This window comes from Thunnus maccoyii, chromosome 5 (genome assembly GCF_910596095.1).
Source record: "Thunnus maccoyii chromosome 5, fThuMac1.1, whole genome shotgun sequence".
Classification (NCBI taxonomy): domain Eukaryota; kingdom Metazoa; phylum Chordata; class Actinopteri; order Scombriformes; family Scombridae; genus Thunnus; species Thunnus maccoyii.
This window is the reverse complement of record NC_056537.1, coordinates 18,645,034-18,660,360: the sequence shown is the minus strand read 5'-3', so window position 1 is coordinate 18,660,360 and position 15,327 is coordinate 18,645,034. Positions and strand designations below refer to the sequence as shown.

At 39.6% G+C, this 15,327-nt stretch overlaps 2 protein-coding genes across 18 annotated transcripts; one reads left to right on the top strand and one right to left on the bottom strand.

Annotated features, from left to right (window-relative positions):
• The first annotated feature begins 8 nt into the window (after window positions 1-8).
• On the top strand, window positions 9-15,297 carry bbs10 (Bardet-Biedl syndrome 10). Of its 16 annotated transcripts, XM_042411521.1 has the most exons (11): window positions 186-273; window positions 3,994-4,128; window positions 7,380-7,504; window positions 7,757-7,818; window positions 8,593-8,658; window positions 8,905-9,343; window positions 10,142-10,235; window positions 11,133-11,160; window positions 11,871-12,070; window positions 12,160-13,122; window positions 13,294-15,297. In XM_042411521.1, the coding sequence occupies exons 9-11, from the start codon at window positions 11,874-11,876 to the stop codon at window positions 14,135-14,137; spliced, it is 2,004 nt and encodes a 667-aa protein (XP_042267455.1). In that variant the 5' UTR covers window positions 186-273; window positions 3,994-4,128; window positions 7,380-7,504; window positions 7,757-7,818; window positions 8,593-8,658; window positions 8,905-9,343; window positions 10,142-10,235; window positions 11,133-11,160; window positions 11,871-11,873; the 3' UTR covers window positions 14,138-15,297. The 16 variants fall into 16 exon arrangements, with proteins under 16 accessions (XP_042267453.1, XP_042267447.1, XP_042267451.1 ...); XM_042411510.1 differs by lacking the exons at window positions 10,142-10,235; window positions 11,133-11,160 and having other exon boundaries at window positions 8,905-8,972; window positions 9,227-9,343; XM_042411522.1 differs by lacking the exon at window positions 10,142-10,235.
• On the bottom strand, window positions 1,718-8,618 carry syt1b (synaptotagmin Ib). Of its 2 annotated transcripts, XM_042411524.1 has the most exons (10): window positions 8,534-8,618; window positions 8,170-8,239; window positions 6,877-7,057; window positions 5,045-5,223; window positions 4,557-4,670; window positions 4,241-4,408; window positions 3,970-4,137; window positions 3,494-3,611; window positions 2,887-3,020; window positions 1,718-2,791 (listed from the first exon to the last, which is right to left on the bottom strand). In XM_042411524.1, the coding sequence occupies exons 2-10, from the start codon at window positions 8,221-8,223 to the stop codon at window positions 2,585-2,587; spliced, it is 1,323 nt and encodes a 440-aa protein (XP_042267458.1). In that variant the 5' UTR covers window positions 8,224-8,239; window positions 8,534-8,618; the 3' UTR covers window positions 1,718-2,584. The 2 variants fall into 2 exon arrangements, with proteins under 2 accessions (XP_042267458.1, XP_042267460.1); XM_042411526.1 differs by lacking the exon at window positions 8,170-8,239 and having other exon boundaries at window positions 8,534-8,570.
• Window positions 15,298-15,327: the final 30 nt, after the last annotated feature.

Below are 15,327 nucleotides of genomic sequence, written 5' to 3'. Positions count from 1 at the left end.
AGATGATGCTTGGTCGTCGCTGTAAAAACTACCTGGTGGCGACAGCCCCCCTGGGCGGATGACGAGTAGCTTACTGTACACCTGTGTGGGCAGGTAAGCCTGCACTGCTCTTTGTCACTCCAACATCCCCAGCCAGCAGACAGGCTTTATCTGACCCCCCTCCCCGTGGTCTGTGTGGGTGAGGCCGCAGGACTGTCGCCCCATCACGGAGGTATTCACCTTGAAAGTTACCGTTAAATTTCTGGTCGACCACTTGACTCCAACAGAGGGCAGGTAACTTAACTCCAGACCGCCTATTAATGTTACATTTGTGATAAACAAGCTTGGACCTTATCAACGGTAAAGATTTAACAGTACCATGGTACCCAGAAATAACGTTACCTAACGTTTCCGTTAGAATGTAATTTATGCTGCCACATCAATGAAAAACGTTAGCGTTAGTAGCTAACCAAAATTTAGCTGTTAGCGTTAAAGTGTTATCAGTGTCTGTATTAACATATCTAGAGATAAGTTAACTTTATGGGTATGAAGAAGCAGCAGTTTGTCCATAACGTTAGCGTTAACAACGAATTGTTTTCGACTAATTGCGCAAACCTAGTGAATGATAGTAGAAAAACGTTTGCTTTTCAGTTAATCGTGGTTAATCGCTAATTGGTGTTAGCTAACAGAAGTTGAAGTTCATCTTCGTACATTTAGCAATTAGCGTTAGTTACCCCCTGTTGTAACATTACCTTAAGCTGCCGTTAACGTTTGGTTAGTTACCAACAATACCTCTCAGATATTTCGTTTTTTAAACTCTTGGCGACGTCTGGCTTATTGTAATAATGTTTATCTAGTTAAACACCAGGTAACGGCTTTGCTAAGCCATCCTGACCTGTTGACACTTTGAAGCTTGGTAATGGTCACCCCACCCCCTTTTATCTTTTTGTTCAAATATAGAGTTGGTGAAAAGTCATGTCCTTTCTTATTGTATTTATTTCACTATGTTTAAATTGATGGTTAAAAGGGGGGGAAAGTATATATACACATGTTTTCAGACATTTACTCTAGTTGTATACATCTTACTATCATAGGCCACACATTGCTGATACTGTATCAGCAAATATGATTTGTTGTGCTTTTGCCAAATTGTATTTAACAATAGCATAACTGACACATTTGGAAACTGAAAATTGTCATTGCTAGTTTTTAAATGACCACTTACAGGGTGTTGATGCAATAAAAGCAGACACCTGTACAATATAATGCAGTTCAAAGCAGTACTATTGTGAAGCTTATAATGGTCACTGAATTTGTGTCAGAGAGATGGATTAACTCTCAAAATTATTGTAAGGGTTTCCTGTTATTTTGTACAGGGGTAGACAAAACACAAGGGAGGACACACTAAGAATTTAACCTGCTGTTTTCATGTATTTTTTCAGTTGGCATCTACAATGCAAACTGCAAAGTAGAAGAAGAAAATGTGATCACACAGACCTTCTGCCAAGAAATTAGAAAGGATGGGTGATGCTTATTGCATTTCTCATGTTGATATTAATTTACAGATATTGCTGAATTTATAATAATTGTGTTAAAGTGTCACATTGGAAATAACGTGAAGAAATAATAGTAAAACTAAAATGAATGAGAAGAAAACAAATTAACATAATAAGGCTTTCAAGACATTTTGACATGTCACAGTGGGCAGGTTTAAATAATAAAAAGAATGATGGATGAATTCAGCTTCAGGGTCCTGGCATTGCGAATGCTGGCTCACTATCACATTGTCACAGTTTACTGGGACACTTAAATGAGAACAGAACCATCGTTAATGGTATTAACAAAACCTGTGCTTTTCCTAATATGACAAGTCAGAATGTCTGCTGTGGAAAAAGCCCTAATACGTAGTTCTCCAGTAATACTAAAAGTGAGAAAAGAAATGTATTGATTATATTCTTTTTGTTCATCTGGCCTGTCCTGTTCCACTTTGGCTGCAATGCTGCAGAGAAACCTATAAAGTACGATGCCCAGGCACTTCTCTTGCCATTACTTTCATTCTAGGCTGTACTCCAACACCATAAACAGTGTTATACTTTGGCAGCATTAGAAAGTACCATATCTTTGGTCAATTACAGTTAAAAGAACCGATAAATAACTATCAAAAGGAAACAGTGAATACTATGAAATTACAGACATAAAATCAGTCATATGAGGATCTCATTTCATGATCCTTTGGATTGTCTCCCCCTGCAGGTCAGATGTAGCTAATCAGCACAGAACATATGAAGAAAAACATCCTCACACAGGTTTAAAAAAAATCTGATCTTGTTTAATAGCACTGTACACAGTGATACGTCAAATCTTTGATTAAAACTTTTAAAGCAGTTTAGGTAAAAGCAGGAGGAGGGAATTACTGAAGGAAGAAGGCTTAAAGTCCATAATAGACTTGGATAGTGTGTGAATAATTGGGTAGATGCACTCAGCTAAGTAGCTTAAATGTTTTTTGAAGGGGAGCTAGGGAAGAGATAGGAACATAAATTGGAGGTAGTTGAGGTAACTGCTGCAAGGTTTCATGGAACAGCTGCATAAAGCTGCCCACTGAGTTTCATTTCTTGTTGGAAATTAGCACGTTGACCTCTTCCTCTGGTTTTAGGCTATGCCACTGGGCGATTGGCCGCCGGGGGTTGGCTAGCATGTCTGACCAATGGCGTTGCTCCGTCCCAGTGCTGTTACTGCCCAGCAGTACCTTCCCGATGGCATCATTTTTCCCAATCTTATCGTAGTCCAACACAGTCACTGCTACCTGCACCTTCTATAAATGAAAATACACACACATACAGGCAAAATGAACGAATCTCTGGCGGAATGTATTAGCATGTATGTATGTGTGTATGCAAATATATGTACCTCTATCTGTTCACATGGCACTTCAAAGCTGAATGACTCGTTGTAGTAAGGGTTCAAAGTGTTCTTCTTTATCGTTGTTTTCTTTTTCTTGAGTCTTTTCCCATTCTGCATTAAGTGGATCTTCACATAAGGGTCTGATAGAGAGAACAGGGAGGTTTTATGTTAGATCAACAGACCAACAGCCTGGCACCGGTGCAGTAACTCCATCAGTGAAACACAACATCTATTGTAGTAGCTCCTGATAGTTTCCCCTAAATAGAAACTGCTTGAAAGTGGACTCACCACTAAAAAAGTAATTATCTGGGGTTATGACTCAGTAAAAAGTAAGAAATCTCAGCTACTTAGTGTGCACTTTGTCCTATTAAAGAAGTACTAAGATGTGTTTATACTTTTTAGTACAAAAGTGGTTTAAAATAATAAAAAACTGAGTAAATCTTGTAACCTATATGAATAGGTAATTGCTTCCCCCACACCAATTTATGAAATTAAAGGAACTTATTGTGGCACTGAAGTTGTGTATACTGTTAAGTTCCTCATCTATTGATTAAAAGGAACATGACACAGTGCTTGAACTTAAATCTAATGTGAATTCAGCTGTGTGACTCGCCTGATAATCCACCCACATCCATTTTCTTCAGGTTTTTGGCTTCCAGTATCACCACAGTCAGCTTCCCTGCAGTAGGCACATACCTCAAAGACAAACATATGTCTCCAAGCCGCTCGCTCTGGTACAGAGAGAGAAGTGAGGATATTGCTGGGTGAATTGTCTAAGAACTGTAAATATTACTTCACAAATAAGTTGAAATGTCAAAATCACAAGAGGCTGCAGTCTTCCTCAGAGACAGAAGTGTTTCAGATTCAGGGCCACACATCTGTGCAGTATTTCTGACTTTAAAATGAAGTGTAAATATCAGAGAAAATGTTAGATCTTACTCAAACCTAACAACGAGCAACCGTGTTTCCCTAAACAAACAGAAACACATTATGGAAAAAGGAAACCAAATAAAAAAGGTTGTATTAATTGTACTGTGCAGCCTTAATTTCAAGTTCAACTTGTCTCCTCCTCTCACACTATGCTCCCACCTCTTCCTTCTCTGCCTTCTGCAGATCCTTCCACTCCTGCAGAGACTGGCTGAAGTCCACACTGCTCATTGGTATCTTCACAGCTCCAATCGCGTCATGTTTTGAGAAACGGTCAAAGTCATACACAGTCATCACCAATGTCTTCCCACCCAGCTCAGTGTACGGTACCTACACACACACATAATTTGGAACATGTCATTTACCACGTACCGACAGTGATCTCAAAAGTCAGGATAAATAACTGTCCATTTTTACTTATCGAGGAATGTACCTTAAAGGTGAAAGTCTCATTGAAGTTGGGTTCAAGAGTCTTCCTATGAACTTTGGTTTCAAACTTTTTCTTTTTGTCCGGGAGCAGATAGAGTTTGACATAAGGGTCAGAACTACCTCCCACATCCATGGCAGGAAGCTCTGCGGCCTGCAGGATTCCTACTACCAGCTAGAATGTCATAACAGAGGAAATTAATAGAAAAATAAATGAGAATCTGGCTGATTCACAGAGAGATAAGAAAAGTATTCAGATGTAACATTTAGGATTTTGCAGATGGTGGGAAAGAAACATGTCACACTGAATAGCAGTATCTCACCGTATTATCTGTGAAGTTGTAGTCTAACGTGAAATGCAGTCTGCCCAACTTCTCTTCCTCCTTGGGCTCATTATCTGACAGCTCTGTTTCTTTGTTACCTTCATCTTTCGGCGGCTGCACACACACGGACACACATAACATGCAGGTGAATAATATAGATTTACAAGTAATCAATGAAGAGCTCCTGTCACAACTTGTGGAGCAGCTATTTGTGCTGTGTTCCTACTGTATGTTGTATAGAGTTACACAGCCAGACGCAATTAAACAAAGATAATGTTACCACCTAAGGTTTATTTATTGTTTAAAGGGGAAAGGCTAATTTAACACTGTCAGTGCAAAACATCCGTTTGTCTTAACACACTGACAGGTTTACTAGTCCTGGGTGACCTGGATGTCAGGGCTGTGATACATTGCAAGGACAATACATCTGCAGGGGAGACACAGTGTGTGTATGTTTGTGTGTGTGTGTGTGTGTGGGTGTGGTATACCTCATTGTAACCTCCATCCATTTCAGTGTCAAAGTATCCCTTGCTCTTCTCTTTTCCCTTTTTCTTGTCCTTTTCTTTGTCCTTGTCCTTTTTCAAGCACTTCTTCCACACACACACAACACAAGACAGCACCACGCACAAACTCACAATACAAAGGGCAGCAACAGCCCATGATGGCACTGCAAACCCACGTCACACACACACACACACACACACACACACATACACACAGAACATACATATTTTAGTTGCATACACTTCAAGTCGGACACTCAAACTTACTGTTCCAACTATTACCCTTAAATTTCCCCTCGACTAGCTTCAAAGTAAGATAAAAACCCTTTTTCCCCCACACTGTCTGATAACATCACATACACAAAGAGCGAACAAAATAGCAGAAACACTGGGGAATACAATGCGATACAATCCAATACTCCCTCAATGAATACTTTTGTCAGAGAGGTGCTGATTCAAAGCTGTGTTAATGATTAGGCTGTGTTTTGTGGTGGTGTTATACTCGATTACAATATGTTGTAAGATGTTATCATCTGTCCATCTCCTGTGTATTCTGCTTGTTCTTAAAGCGTTATTAAAGCAAAACTGTATATGACTCTGGTATCAACTGACATAATTTAAGACACCACTCTTTATGACTTGCAATTTTGATTTTCTGATATACACACTTATGGGATTGTACAACTCTAGTACTTCTGACCACCCTTCCTACTCAGCATCTGAAGAATGGGTCTGTGTAGGTGTACACCCAAAAAATACAAATAATGGAGAGAAAAAATGGGGAAAAAAAGAAAAAATTTTGATCCACACAAGGGAGATAACTGTCCCTTATGCATTCTTAAATATATTCTACTTAATGTAGTATACCTGTGTCCCACACGAGAAAATATTAGTCTGGCCTTTTATATGCAGTGACCCTTACTAGTTTAATCACCCATTCCTGGATAATTTCAGGGAAAATGTACCATTAAATTATTTTAGCTGTGTGAGTCCGGTCCTCTGATAATTGAGAAAACACAGATAATACTCTCTGTGGCTGCAACTTGTCTGCCGAAGAGCCTAAAATGTTAAGATATTCAATTTAATGTCATATATGACAAGGAGATTCAGCAAATCTTTACATTTGAGAAGCGAGTACTGTCAATTTTTTGGCATTTCTGCTTAAAAACATGACTGAAACAATTAATTGATTACCAAAATAGTTGTTTAATTATTTTCTGTTGAATGACTGATCAATTAATTGTTGCAGCTCTAATACTTATAAAATAAAAAATAAATAAATAAAAAAACTAAAAATATAGATCATGGAGAGAATGAAGAATGTGTTTCTATGATATCCAAAATCTTACTGGTATGAATTTTGGGGCATGCCCACAGTGCATTAAGTTGACTACCTTCAACTTAGTATTCCCAGCGTACTACTGTTCATGTGAATAATGTGACTCACTTAAACCATTAATGTTTCGTTAGAAATTTTAGACTTTGAAAGTTTTTTGACATTGTAGAGTTGCTAGAAATGTTGACTTTTGTATTCATATTCTTAAAACAAGACACAGCTACAGTTTTATTCCCCCAAACAGCCATGTAGTATGAAATTATACTTAAATGCCTCACATGCCTTACCAGAAACCTCTAGTATTATATCTAAAGTATCTGCTGGATGTAGTGCTTTGATATGTGACCAAAATATCAGTCAAGATGTCATTTTTTAATGGCTGAAACCATTATATCAGTATAATTTTAAACAGAAAGTAGTTGTAATTACAGACCTAGCTAGGATCCATGGGGATGAAGAGTAATTTCTGTTTTTAACTCACTGTGGATGCTGCGCAGTTCACTCATGAACTTGTCGGGACTGTGGCTACCAGATTGTGTCTGGCCTGGGGTGGCTGTGGCATTTGGCAAGTGGGAAGATGTATGAAGGGTGCCCGGTGTCCCCGGGGCAGCTTGACGGTTCCCAGTCATTATTTGACAGTTGACAGTGGATCCAGAATCAAACTGGCAGAGAAACAGAAAGAGCAAATAAGATAGCTCAGCTCTAAAAAAAAAACTAAAAAAAAAACCACAACATGCAATATATGTAACATTATACTTCAACAAATCAAGATAAGCACACCTGTAAATGCCACCTGAATGCCAAAAGCCTAATTTGAAGAACCAAGAAACCACATAAACATAAATACACACAAGAGAAGAGTTTCTATAAATGCTATTGATCAGATGTATTTGAAGTGATAATGTGCTTATAGACACTGTTTGACCATCAGTGTCAAATGACTTCTCCTGTTTCTGCTGGCCTGGCACTAACACTTGAACACAGGATATGCAACCCGCTGTCTCTGCCAAACCTGCTGACGTGGAGGGGAGAGGGAAGGAGGAGAGGAAGGGGAGTAGAATTGAAGCGTCACGCGTGGACCTCTGCTGTTCCACAGAAAGCTGCCAGAGGTGAGAATCAAGTGCCAAGGTCACGCACAGTGCAGGCAAACAAACTGTATGAGAAAAAAATTCCACTGCCAAGTCTTGACTCCCAAGTGCAAAAATGTTTTGATTATGTTAGTTTCTATTCTGCAGACATTACAGGTATTGAGTATCTGGGGCTGAGTCAGCCAATGGTGATCTCACACCCAAGCAAAAACGAACCTCAGTTTACGTCTGCTTTTTTTAGGATTATTCACCAGTTTTGTTTTTTTTTTTCAGAAAAGACAAGCTACCACTGACACAGCTTTAGAAACAAACAGAAGAATTCAAGGTAATTTCAAGTAAGTTTCACATGTTACAGTTCACCTGTAATTACAGAAATACATGAATCACATATTTTAGGCAGCTTTAAGCATTTCTGTTGCTGATGTGCTTTTGTAAAGGTGTTCAAAAGTTAAAAAGTAATTCACAAATGATTCACAAATGTTTTCATCCTGTACCAACATGAAAGCAAGACATACACTATATGCAACTAACTTGTACACACTGCAAACGCATTATACTGATAATGAATGATTCGGTATTCGCACCATATGGTCTTCCAACTTCTACAGTGCAGCTTAAAATCTTTATTGTGTGACTGATTACACCTGATCTAATAAGGCTGCAAATACATTACATTAAATTCTTACTGCACGATGGAAGCTCTGAATCTCCAAAGAAAAAACAGCCTTGTTGCTTGACATTGGACATCTTTTCAACCTACAGGAGAGGAGAATGTGTAATCCTTCAGTGAAATTAAAAGAAAATCACTAAAACTAGAGTTACAAACTAATAAATTACCCATCTTGATCATGTTGTTGTACACCAGTCCATATTCAGTTAACAACAGATGACTTGCACGGACCTGGTTAATATTTTTGCCATCTATTATGCATCCGGGAGTTTCACCTACAATTACTGTTCACTCAGCACAGTTGAGTGAATAGAGAAATAAATCAAAGTCATATTTATTAATGAAGCAAAGAGGAAAAATAAATGGAACCAGAGACCTACCTGTATTCGATCGTCCCAGCAGCGGTGTTCAGACTCACAGGTACTCCTTTTCCTTACAGAGAGGGGCGGAGGAGGAGGAGAAAAGATGACAGGACCAGAGAGGACAGGCTGAGAAAAATAGTGAGGTACGGAGGAGTGTCAGCGCGTTGCCCTTTTGTTTTTGTGTCTCACCAGTTATTTGACATCGAGAAGAAGAGCGCAGGTGTGTGAAAGCTGGATCAAGAGAGAGAGAGAATGACATAGAGAGGGTAGGACAAGACAGGGTTGAGGTTGGGAAAGGTGGAATTGCAGCCAGGTCATCTTGTGTTGCTTCCCTCTGTGTGTGTTTGTCAGCGTGTGTGTTGATGAATGTTTTTTTTCTGTCCATTCAGGTCTCATGGGAGTGCCGGTCCTTATTTTTGACACCCCACCTCTTGTGACCTCTGTCCCATCCCTACAGGTCACCCTCACCAGGCCACTGATGAATATTCATTAGTGTAGTGACATGGCTTTTTAAAGGCTAGTTAGCATACTGAGAGTTCAGCAATAGAGGACATTTACATTCAGAGTGGACAGCTCTGTGTGTGTGTGTGTGTGTGTGTGTGTTGGTGTGCGTGCATCTGTACATCTGGCAGTAGCTGCAGAACTGTCTCATATTGTCTATCTATAGATGATGTTGCCTGATTTAGAAACTTGTGGATGTGGTTTCTGCAGCGACACAGAGATCAAGTTCCAGCCCCGCCCAGTTCACCTTGAGGTACCAGAGATGAACAGAGATACTGTACAGAAGGAGGAATGAGACAGATGGAAAAGGGGGGGGGGATGGGCAGGGTAAGAGAGATCTTGACATAACCTCTTTCTGTGACATGCACAAATACACTATGTATTTATTTTGCTGACAAATATTTTAGATCAGTTGTGATTATCTGTTCTTAAAATGGGCATGACAGAAATCCTAGATAAAGATCTCTTACAATAGAGGTGAACATAAACATATAATAATCACAACAAGACAAGGACAATCAAAGAACAACCCCAGATATTATATTAAAAAATATTATTATATTATTAAAAATGTAACCAAGGGTAAATATTTGGCAAACTCAATGTGCAATGTGAATTTTCTAAAAAGAACCAGATTTTCATTTGAACTAAAGGATAGGGTTACATATATATATAAAGTGAGTGACAAAGTGTGCAAATTGTGGACCGTACATCACACCCTCACAGCAGACATTTTGACTTATCATAGGTAAGTGCAGGTGTTACAAATAACATCAATGATGTCTCCATTCAAGTTCCCAACAAGCCATGACAGAGTTGCAGCGACCCTGCATGCACAATAGCACAATAATCCTGAAACAGGTGCAGCTAAAAGGAATTGATCCATCATTAATTTTAGCAGACATTTTGACAGGTCAAATCAAGAACAGCACAGGTGCAATTAATAACATCAATGATGGCTGAATCCCATTTAGCTTTTGCAAATTCATGACCCTGGTATAGTGCATGATGGTTCATTAGTATGGCTTCCTTGGACACTTGAAAAATAAGAATCTGCACAGTTGGTTGTATATAAAACTGTAAAGTTTTATGGATAGAAAAGTAGCTCCTACCTCCCTCCGCTAGGTGGCAATAGTCATGTATGATCTAAATTATGCATCAAGTGCAGAAGAAGCCTCGTCTCTAGGATACAGAGGGAAGCGTTCCTGTTGGACTGACGGTGAGTTATCTCAGATGAAAACGTGTCTTGTAAATAAATTAGTCTGTTAAGTTTCCCAGATAGATAGGAGACTGTGATTTAAGTCATTTTTGGGGTTTACAGTAGAATAAGATCGCCGTCGAGGTCAGTGCAGTCCATGGTTTAGCTAACTAACAGCTACGTGGCTAGTAGATGCTATCAGTCTCTAAGTAACGCTAGCTATTCAGAAAAGTCGCGAAGTAACGCTTGTTTAAAACAGTATTTAACATGCTGAACTGAAATTGGGGATTTATAAGTAACGTTACAATGAAAGAGTAATGACAGGAGGTGTACACAGAACAGAACCTCGAAGACAACACTGACAAACACTACGTGTATTAAAATATGCTTAATTATACAAAAACAACATCCAGTAATATCTGTAATGTACGCAGTTGCGTTTTTTGCTGCAAAACAAAAAATATTGAACAATGGTTATCCCACATATTTATAACTACCAGCATCAAGCTAAATTTCTGTCGTTGACAAAAAAAAAAGGTTTACAGACAACTGGAGTAAAATTTTAAATTTACAGCTTTTCAGATTATGTTTCAATTTGCAGACCTGAAGCTTACAAATAAAAGCTGTCTAAACAAACATTCTTCATACAGAAAACACATAGTACACTCGCATAGTCAGCCAAGTCAGTAATTACATAGTAGGTTTACATTCATCTATCACACATTACATTTATGCACTCAATACAATATACTGTAAATAAACCATAGTGGGTCTGATACATACACGCTATACTGAATAATATGTTGCAGTGTGTGTGTAGGTAGTATAGATAAATGTTTTTCTGTGAACAGATATTACTGTAGGAATTATTAATAACATTTTCTAAATTGTTTTTTGTTTGTTTCCTTTATTTGATAGCTGAAAGTGCAGTGAGACAGGAGGCAAGGCAAGTTTATTTGTATAGCACATTTCAACAACAAGGCAATTCAAAGTGCTTTATGTAGAGCATATAAGGCATCAAGACAGAATATAAAAGCAACACAAGTAAAAAGACATTTAAATACAATTTAAAAAGTGTTAAATTTGAAAATAAAAAGAAGCTAAAAAAGAATAAGACAGATAAAACAAGAATAAAAGTTACAGTGCAGTGTAAAATATTAACCCTCAAATTCAGTTTAATAAAAAGCAGTGGCAAACAGAAAAGTCTTCAGTTGTGATTTAAAAGAACTGAGGGTTGCAGCAGAGGTAGTGAGAGGAGTATTACTTGCAACAAAGGTCAGAGGCCGGAAACAAACCGCTGGTCCTGCAGTCTATGTGGTTTGCATCCCAACCCGTGGGCTACCAGGGTGTCCCAGAAAAGATTCATTATGATAAGATCAGATAATAATTGGCAACATTGAAAACCGAGATAATTGACACCCATCATGTGCCAAAAAAAGTTGGAAAAGTACAGCTCTGCTGCATGAATGACAGCTCATAATTCACTCCAACTTCAAGCGCTTTGAGCCGATAACATTTGAATGCCTCTGTTGTGGTGAGTTGTGTCACGATTAGCCAAAATATTATATTTGGACATTCCGAGAGGCTACAAAGAGTGAATCATTACTGACTCATTAAAAAACAAACTTTTAAATCTCAGCCTGTGTGCCTTTCTAGGGTATGAGGATGCCACCAGTTGAGCATCTTCACCTGGAACATGTCCTGCAGACTGTGTGTGCACTGGAGGCAGTCGTCCTCCGCTGTTTTGGCCCTGAAGGAGGACAGGTGCTGTTCACCCGAGACACGGGACAGGTGATGTTGAGTTGCAGTGGGACGCGCATTCTCACGGCACTAAAACTGGAGCAGCCACTGGCCAGGTAACACACAGACATTTACTCTGTTACTGTTGTGCTATTTGTCAAATGTGTATTTCTTTTGTGCTATATTTATGTATTTTTCATTGTAGGATGGTGGTGGAGTGTGTCTGGAAACACAGCACAAAAACAGGGGATGGATCCAAGACCTTTATCATTCTGCTGGCATCATTACTACGGATGATTCATACAATAGCCTGCAAGGAGCCTAATGTGTCTCACACCTATAACTCCAGGGAAGCGGCAGAGGCTGCCACTGCCAGGCGCTTGGCTCGCGAACTCCTTGCATTTGCATCGGAGGAGCTGGATGATCTCATCGCTGTTGGAGTGGCCCCTCATGGATGCTGTCTTCCGTGGGAGGATTTCACAGCAAAAATACAATCACCAGCTCACACAAACACTTCCTATCTTAAAAAGCTGGTGGCGTCTTTCTTTCTTACTCGTCTGGGTCACATCCACTGTGACTTCATTGCTGACCTCATCTGTGAACTGCTCACTGATTGGAAGTTTAAAAATGATCCACCTTCCTCATCACTTCAGTTTATAAATGACAACTTCCTTGCATTGCATACACCTGTATCAGGCTTTCCTGTCAGTTGTTCACGTTTGCTTGAGGGGCAAGTCATCCACAGGGACTTTACTACGCCCTGCCCTCAGACTGACCACCAGCCAGTTAAAGCTGTAGTTTTTACTGGGTACCTGCAGCCACAATTGCTCAATGCAGGAGACGTGTTGGAACTGATGGAGGAGAACACAAGGAAGGAGAGAAGTATTGTGCAGTTTAGCGCCTGGGCAGAAAGGTCACTAGAGTGTGTTATTGCAAAGCTGCAGAATTTGGGTGTCTCTGTGCTCCTGTCTGCGGTGAAACAGTCGGACGCTGTCCTGGCTTTAGCCACACAGGCAGAGATGTGTGTTGTGGAGTGTGTCAGTGAGGATGAACTTTCTCTCTTTGCCCACCTTAGCGGGGCCACACCTATCTCAGACTGCTGGATGATTCAACCAGAGCATGTTGCTACTCTGACCTTTTGTCGACCAATACTGCTGGGAGCACATAGGTTTGAGAACTCTCTCTTTCTCACTCATATACATACAGTGTAGAGTCACGCATATGCATATGGTTTACAAAGAAATGCATGCACACAACACAATGCTTTCATTATTTGTTTTTTCTTCATCTGGTTTGACTAATGGACATCAAAATTGAACTCTTTTTTTCTCTTCCACAGATATGTTCATATGGGTTTCCATGATTCAGAGGAAAGTGTCGTGGTTAGACCCTGTAGTATTGTCATTTGTGGCCCAGGGGAAGGCCAAACAGACCAGTATGCACGTGCATTTCAGGATGCCATCCGCATGCTACTTACAACTTGGGAGCCCATGCATATGACTGCAACTACAGCATCAAAGAGAACATTGTTGTCACACAAAATCACATCTGTACATATGGACAATCAGAATGACAGAACCAGGTCCGCATCCTCCAATGCACCTCCCTTTCAGAAGTGTGTGTTGGAGCCAGGCTGTGTCATACATGCTGGTGGGACATTTGAGTTTCTCTTACACCAAGCCCTCCTTCAACATGGTCACAATCGCTCGGTTTCTGATCACACAGATGTAGGTGTCCTTGCTGTTTCCCAGCTCATGGCAAATGCTCTATTGAGCGTGCCCCGACAGATTTACTCCCACAGTCCGAGACGTTTCCTGCAGACTCAAACCAAGGTCTTGTGTTCTATTCAAAATCATTCCCACCCTTTCAGCGTCATTTACAAACAAGAGCATAACACAAGCCCCACACAGGGTTCTAGTGAAAGTGAATGTCCTCTAGAGGCCGGTAAACTAAGTATGTATTGTTATAGGAAGGCTGACGTGAAATCAAAAGTTTTTATGTTGGACTCAGGCCTTGAATCTGTCTCCTGTAAATACCAGCTGGTTCTGGCCGTGCTGCAGTGTGTCACAAATCTTCTCCGAGTGGACACTATGCTGCGTACACAAACTCACTCATACACAAAGTCAGGCAGACTGGCAAGAAACATTTCCTGGGAGGACACAGAGGACGAAGCTGAGGATTGAGATTGTTGTGGCCCACGATGAAAGCCATATATGCGTTTTCTCTCAACACTTACTCAGGTATTATTCAAAAGTTTGAGAAAATGCTTTAATGCACTTTAAGGCAGATTGCTACAGCAATGTTTATATGGCCACAATATTTTTTACCTCACTGCAATGTATTTATAATGAGTTTATTTATAATGCAAATCTTCTACAGAGATAGTAAATCACATTTCAGGGTTGTACTGTTGTGTGGTTCAGTTTATATGTTAGTAGAATTTTAAGGCGGCTCTGTACCATAGTGTCCTGAGTCAAGGCCAGGTTAGGCAATAATAAAAAAAAAAAAGAAAACACCAAATGACTTATTGTTATTTTCTGTATTGTACAGAATGTTCAGTTATCATCAAATAATTTGGAATGTTTTCTACTGGGTGTTAATGTGTTAAGTTGTGTGAGTGTTTATGTTGGCCTGTCTCTTAAGTTCTCATCATAGTTCCTTTTTTTCACAACATTTCTCTTCCTTATCTCATTTTTCCTGCCCTCTTCCCTTGGCTAGTGCACATTCTGTTACATAAAAGGTTTAAACAGACAACCACATAGTTTCACAAATATACACACTCATTTTTTTTTTAATAATCAGTGTTATTTCCACAGTAGGGGTGTAGAGTCTGAGAGGGCAACACCCAACTGTCAACAACCAAATCAGAATGTACTTCCTTGTGCTGTAATCAGAGGAACACTAACTCCATTTTAACTTCTTATTTTGGAGAAATAGAGTCCCTAGATAGTAACTGGACTCACTATCGTATATCAATGTGTACTGTTTAATGTCATCACTGTGTGCGTCAAGTTTCTAATGAAATTCTCCATAAACGAATTGTGATAGGATGACTCATGTAAACAAAGACAGTTCTTGGCTGTGTTTATCGCTAGATCAAACAATACATGAGTCACATTTGACGGTAAATATCAAAGACGGGAAGGTGGAATGTGTTTTTTCCCCCACTGCACACATGTTAAAAGAACCTGAATGTTTTTTTCACTCTTATCAAAGCACGCACACCCATCTAACCCCTTCTTGCCCCCGATATCCTTCACAGCTAAATCAAACACACCATTGTTTCTTTGGGCCCACACAAGCAGAGTTAATTTAATGTGGAAGATTTCACTATCGAGTTAATTAACTTTACTCCGTACAAATTACAGCTCAT

What these genes read in the sequence shown, in the direction of transcription:
- syt1b (XM_042411524.1), bottom strand. Translation starts at nt 8,223, where the DNA reads ATGTCAAGCAACAAGGCTGTTTTTTCTTTGGAGATTCAGAGCTTCCAT. An exon ending in TGAACTGCGCAGCATCCACA is followed by an intron (nt 5,224 to 6,876) that starts GTGAGTTAAAAA and finishes GTGGGTTTGCAG; the next exon opens with TGCCATCATGGGCTGTTGCT. An exon ending in ATGAGACTTTCACCTTTAAG is followed by an intron (nt 4,138 to 4,240) that starts GTACATTCCTCG and finishes GTGTGTGTGTAG; the next exon opens with GTACCGTACACTGAGCTGGG.
- bbs10 (XM_042411519.1), top strand. Translation starts at nt 9,308, where the DNA reads ATGAGACAGATGGAAAAGGGGGGGGGGATGGGCAGG. An exon ending in AGGGGGGGGGGATGGGCAGG is followed by an intron (nt 9,344 to 11,870) that starts GTAAGAGAGATC and finishes GTGCCTTTCTAG; the next exon opens with GGTATGAGGATGCCACCAGT. An exon ending in ATACTGCTGGGAGCACATAG is followed by an intron (nt 13,123 to 13,293) that starts GTTTGAGAACTC and finishes TCTCTTCCACAG; the next exon opens with ATATGTTCATATGGGTTTCC.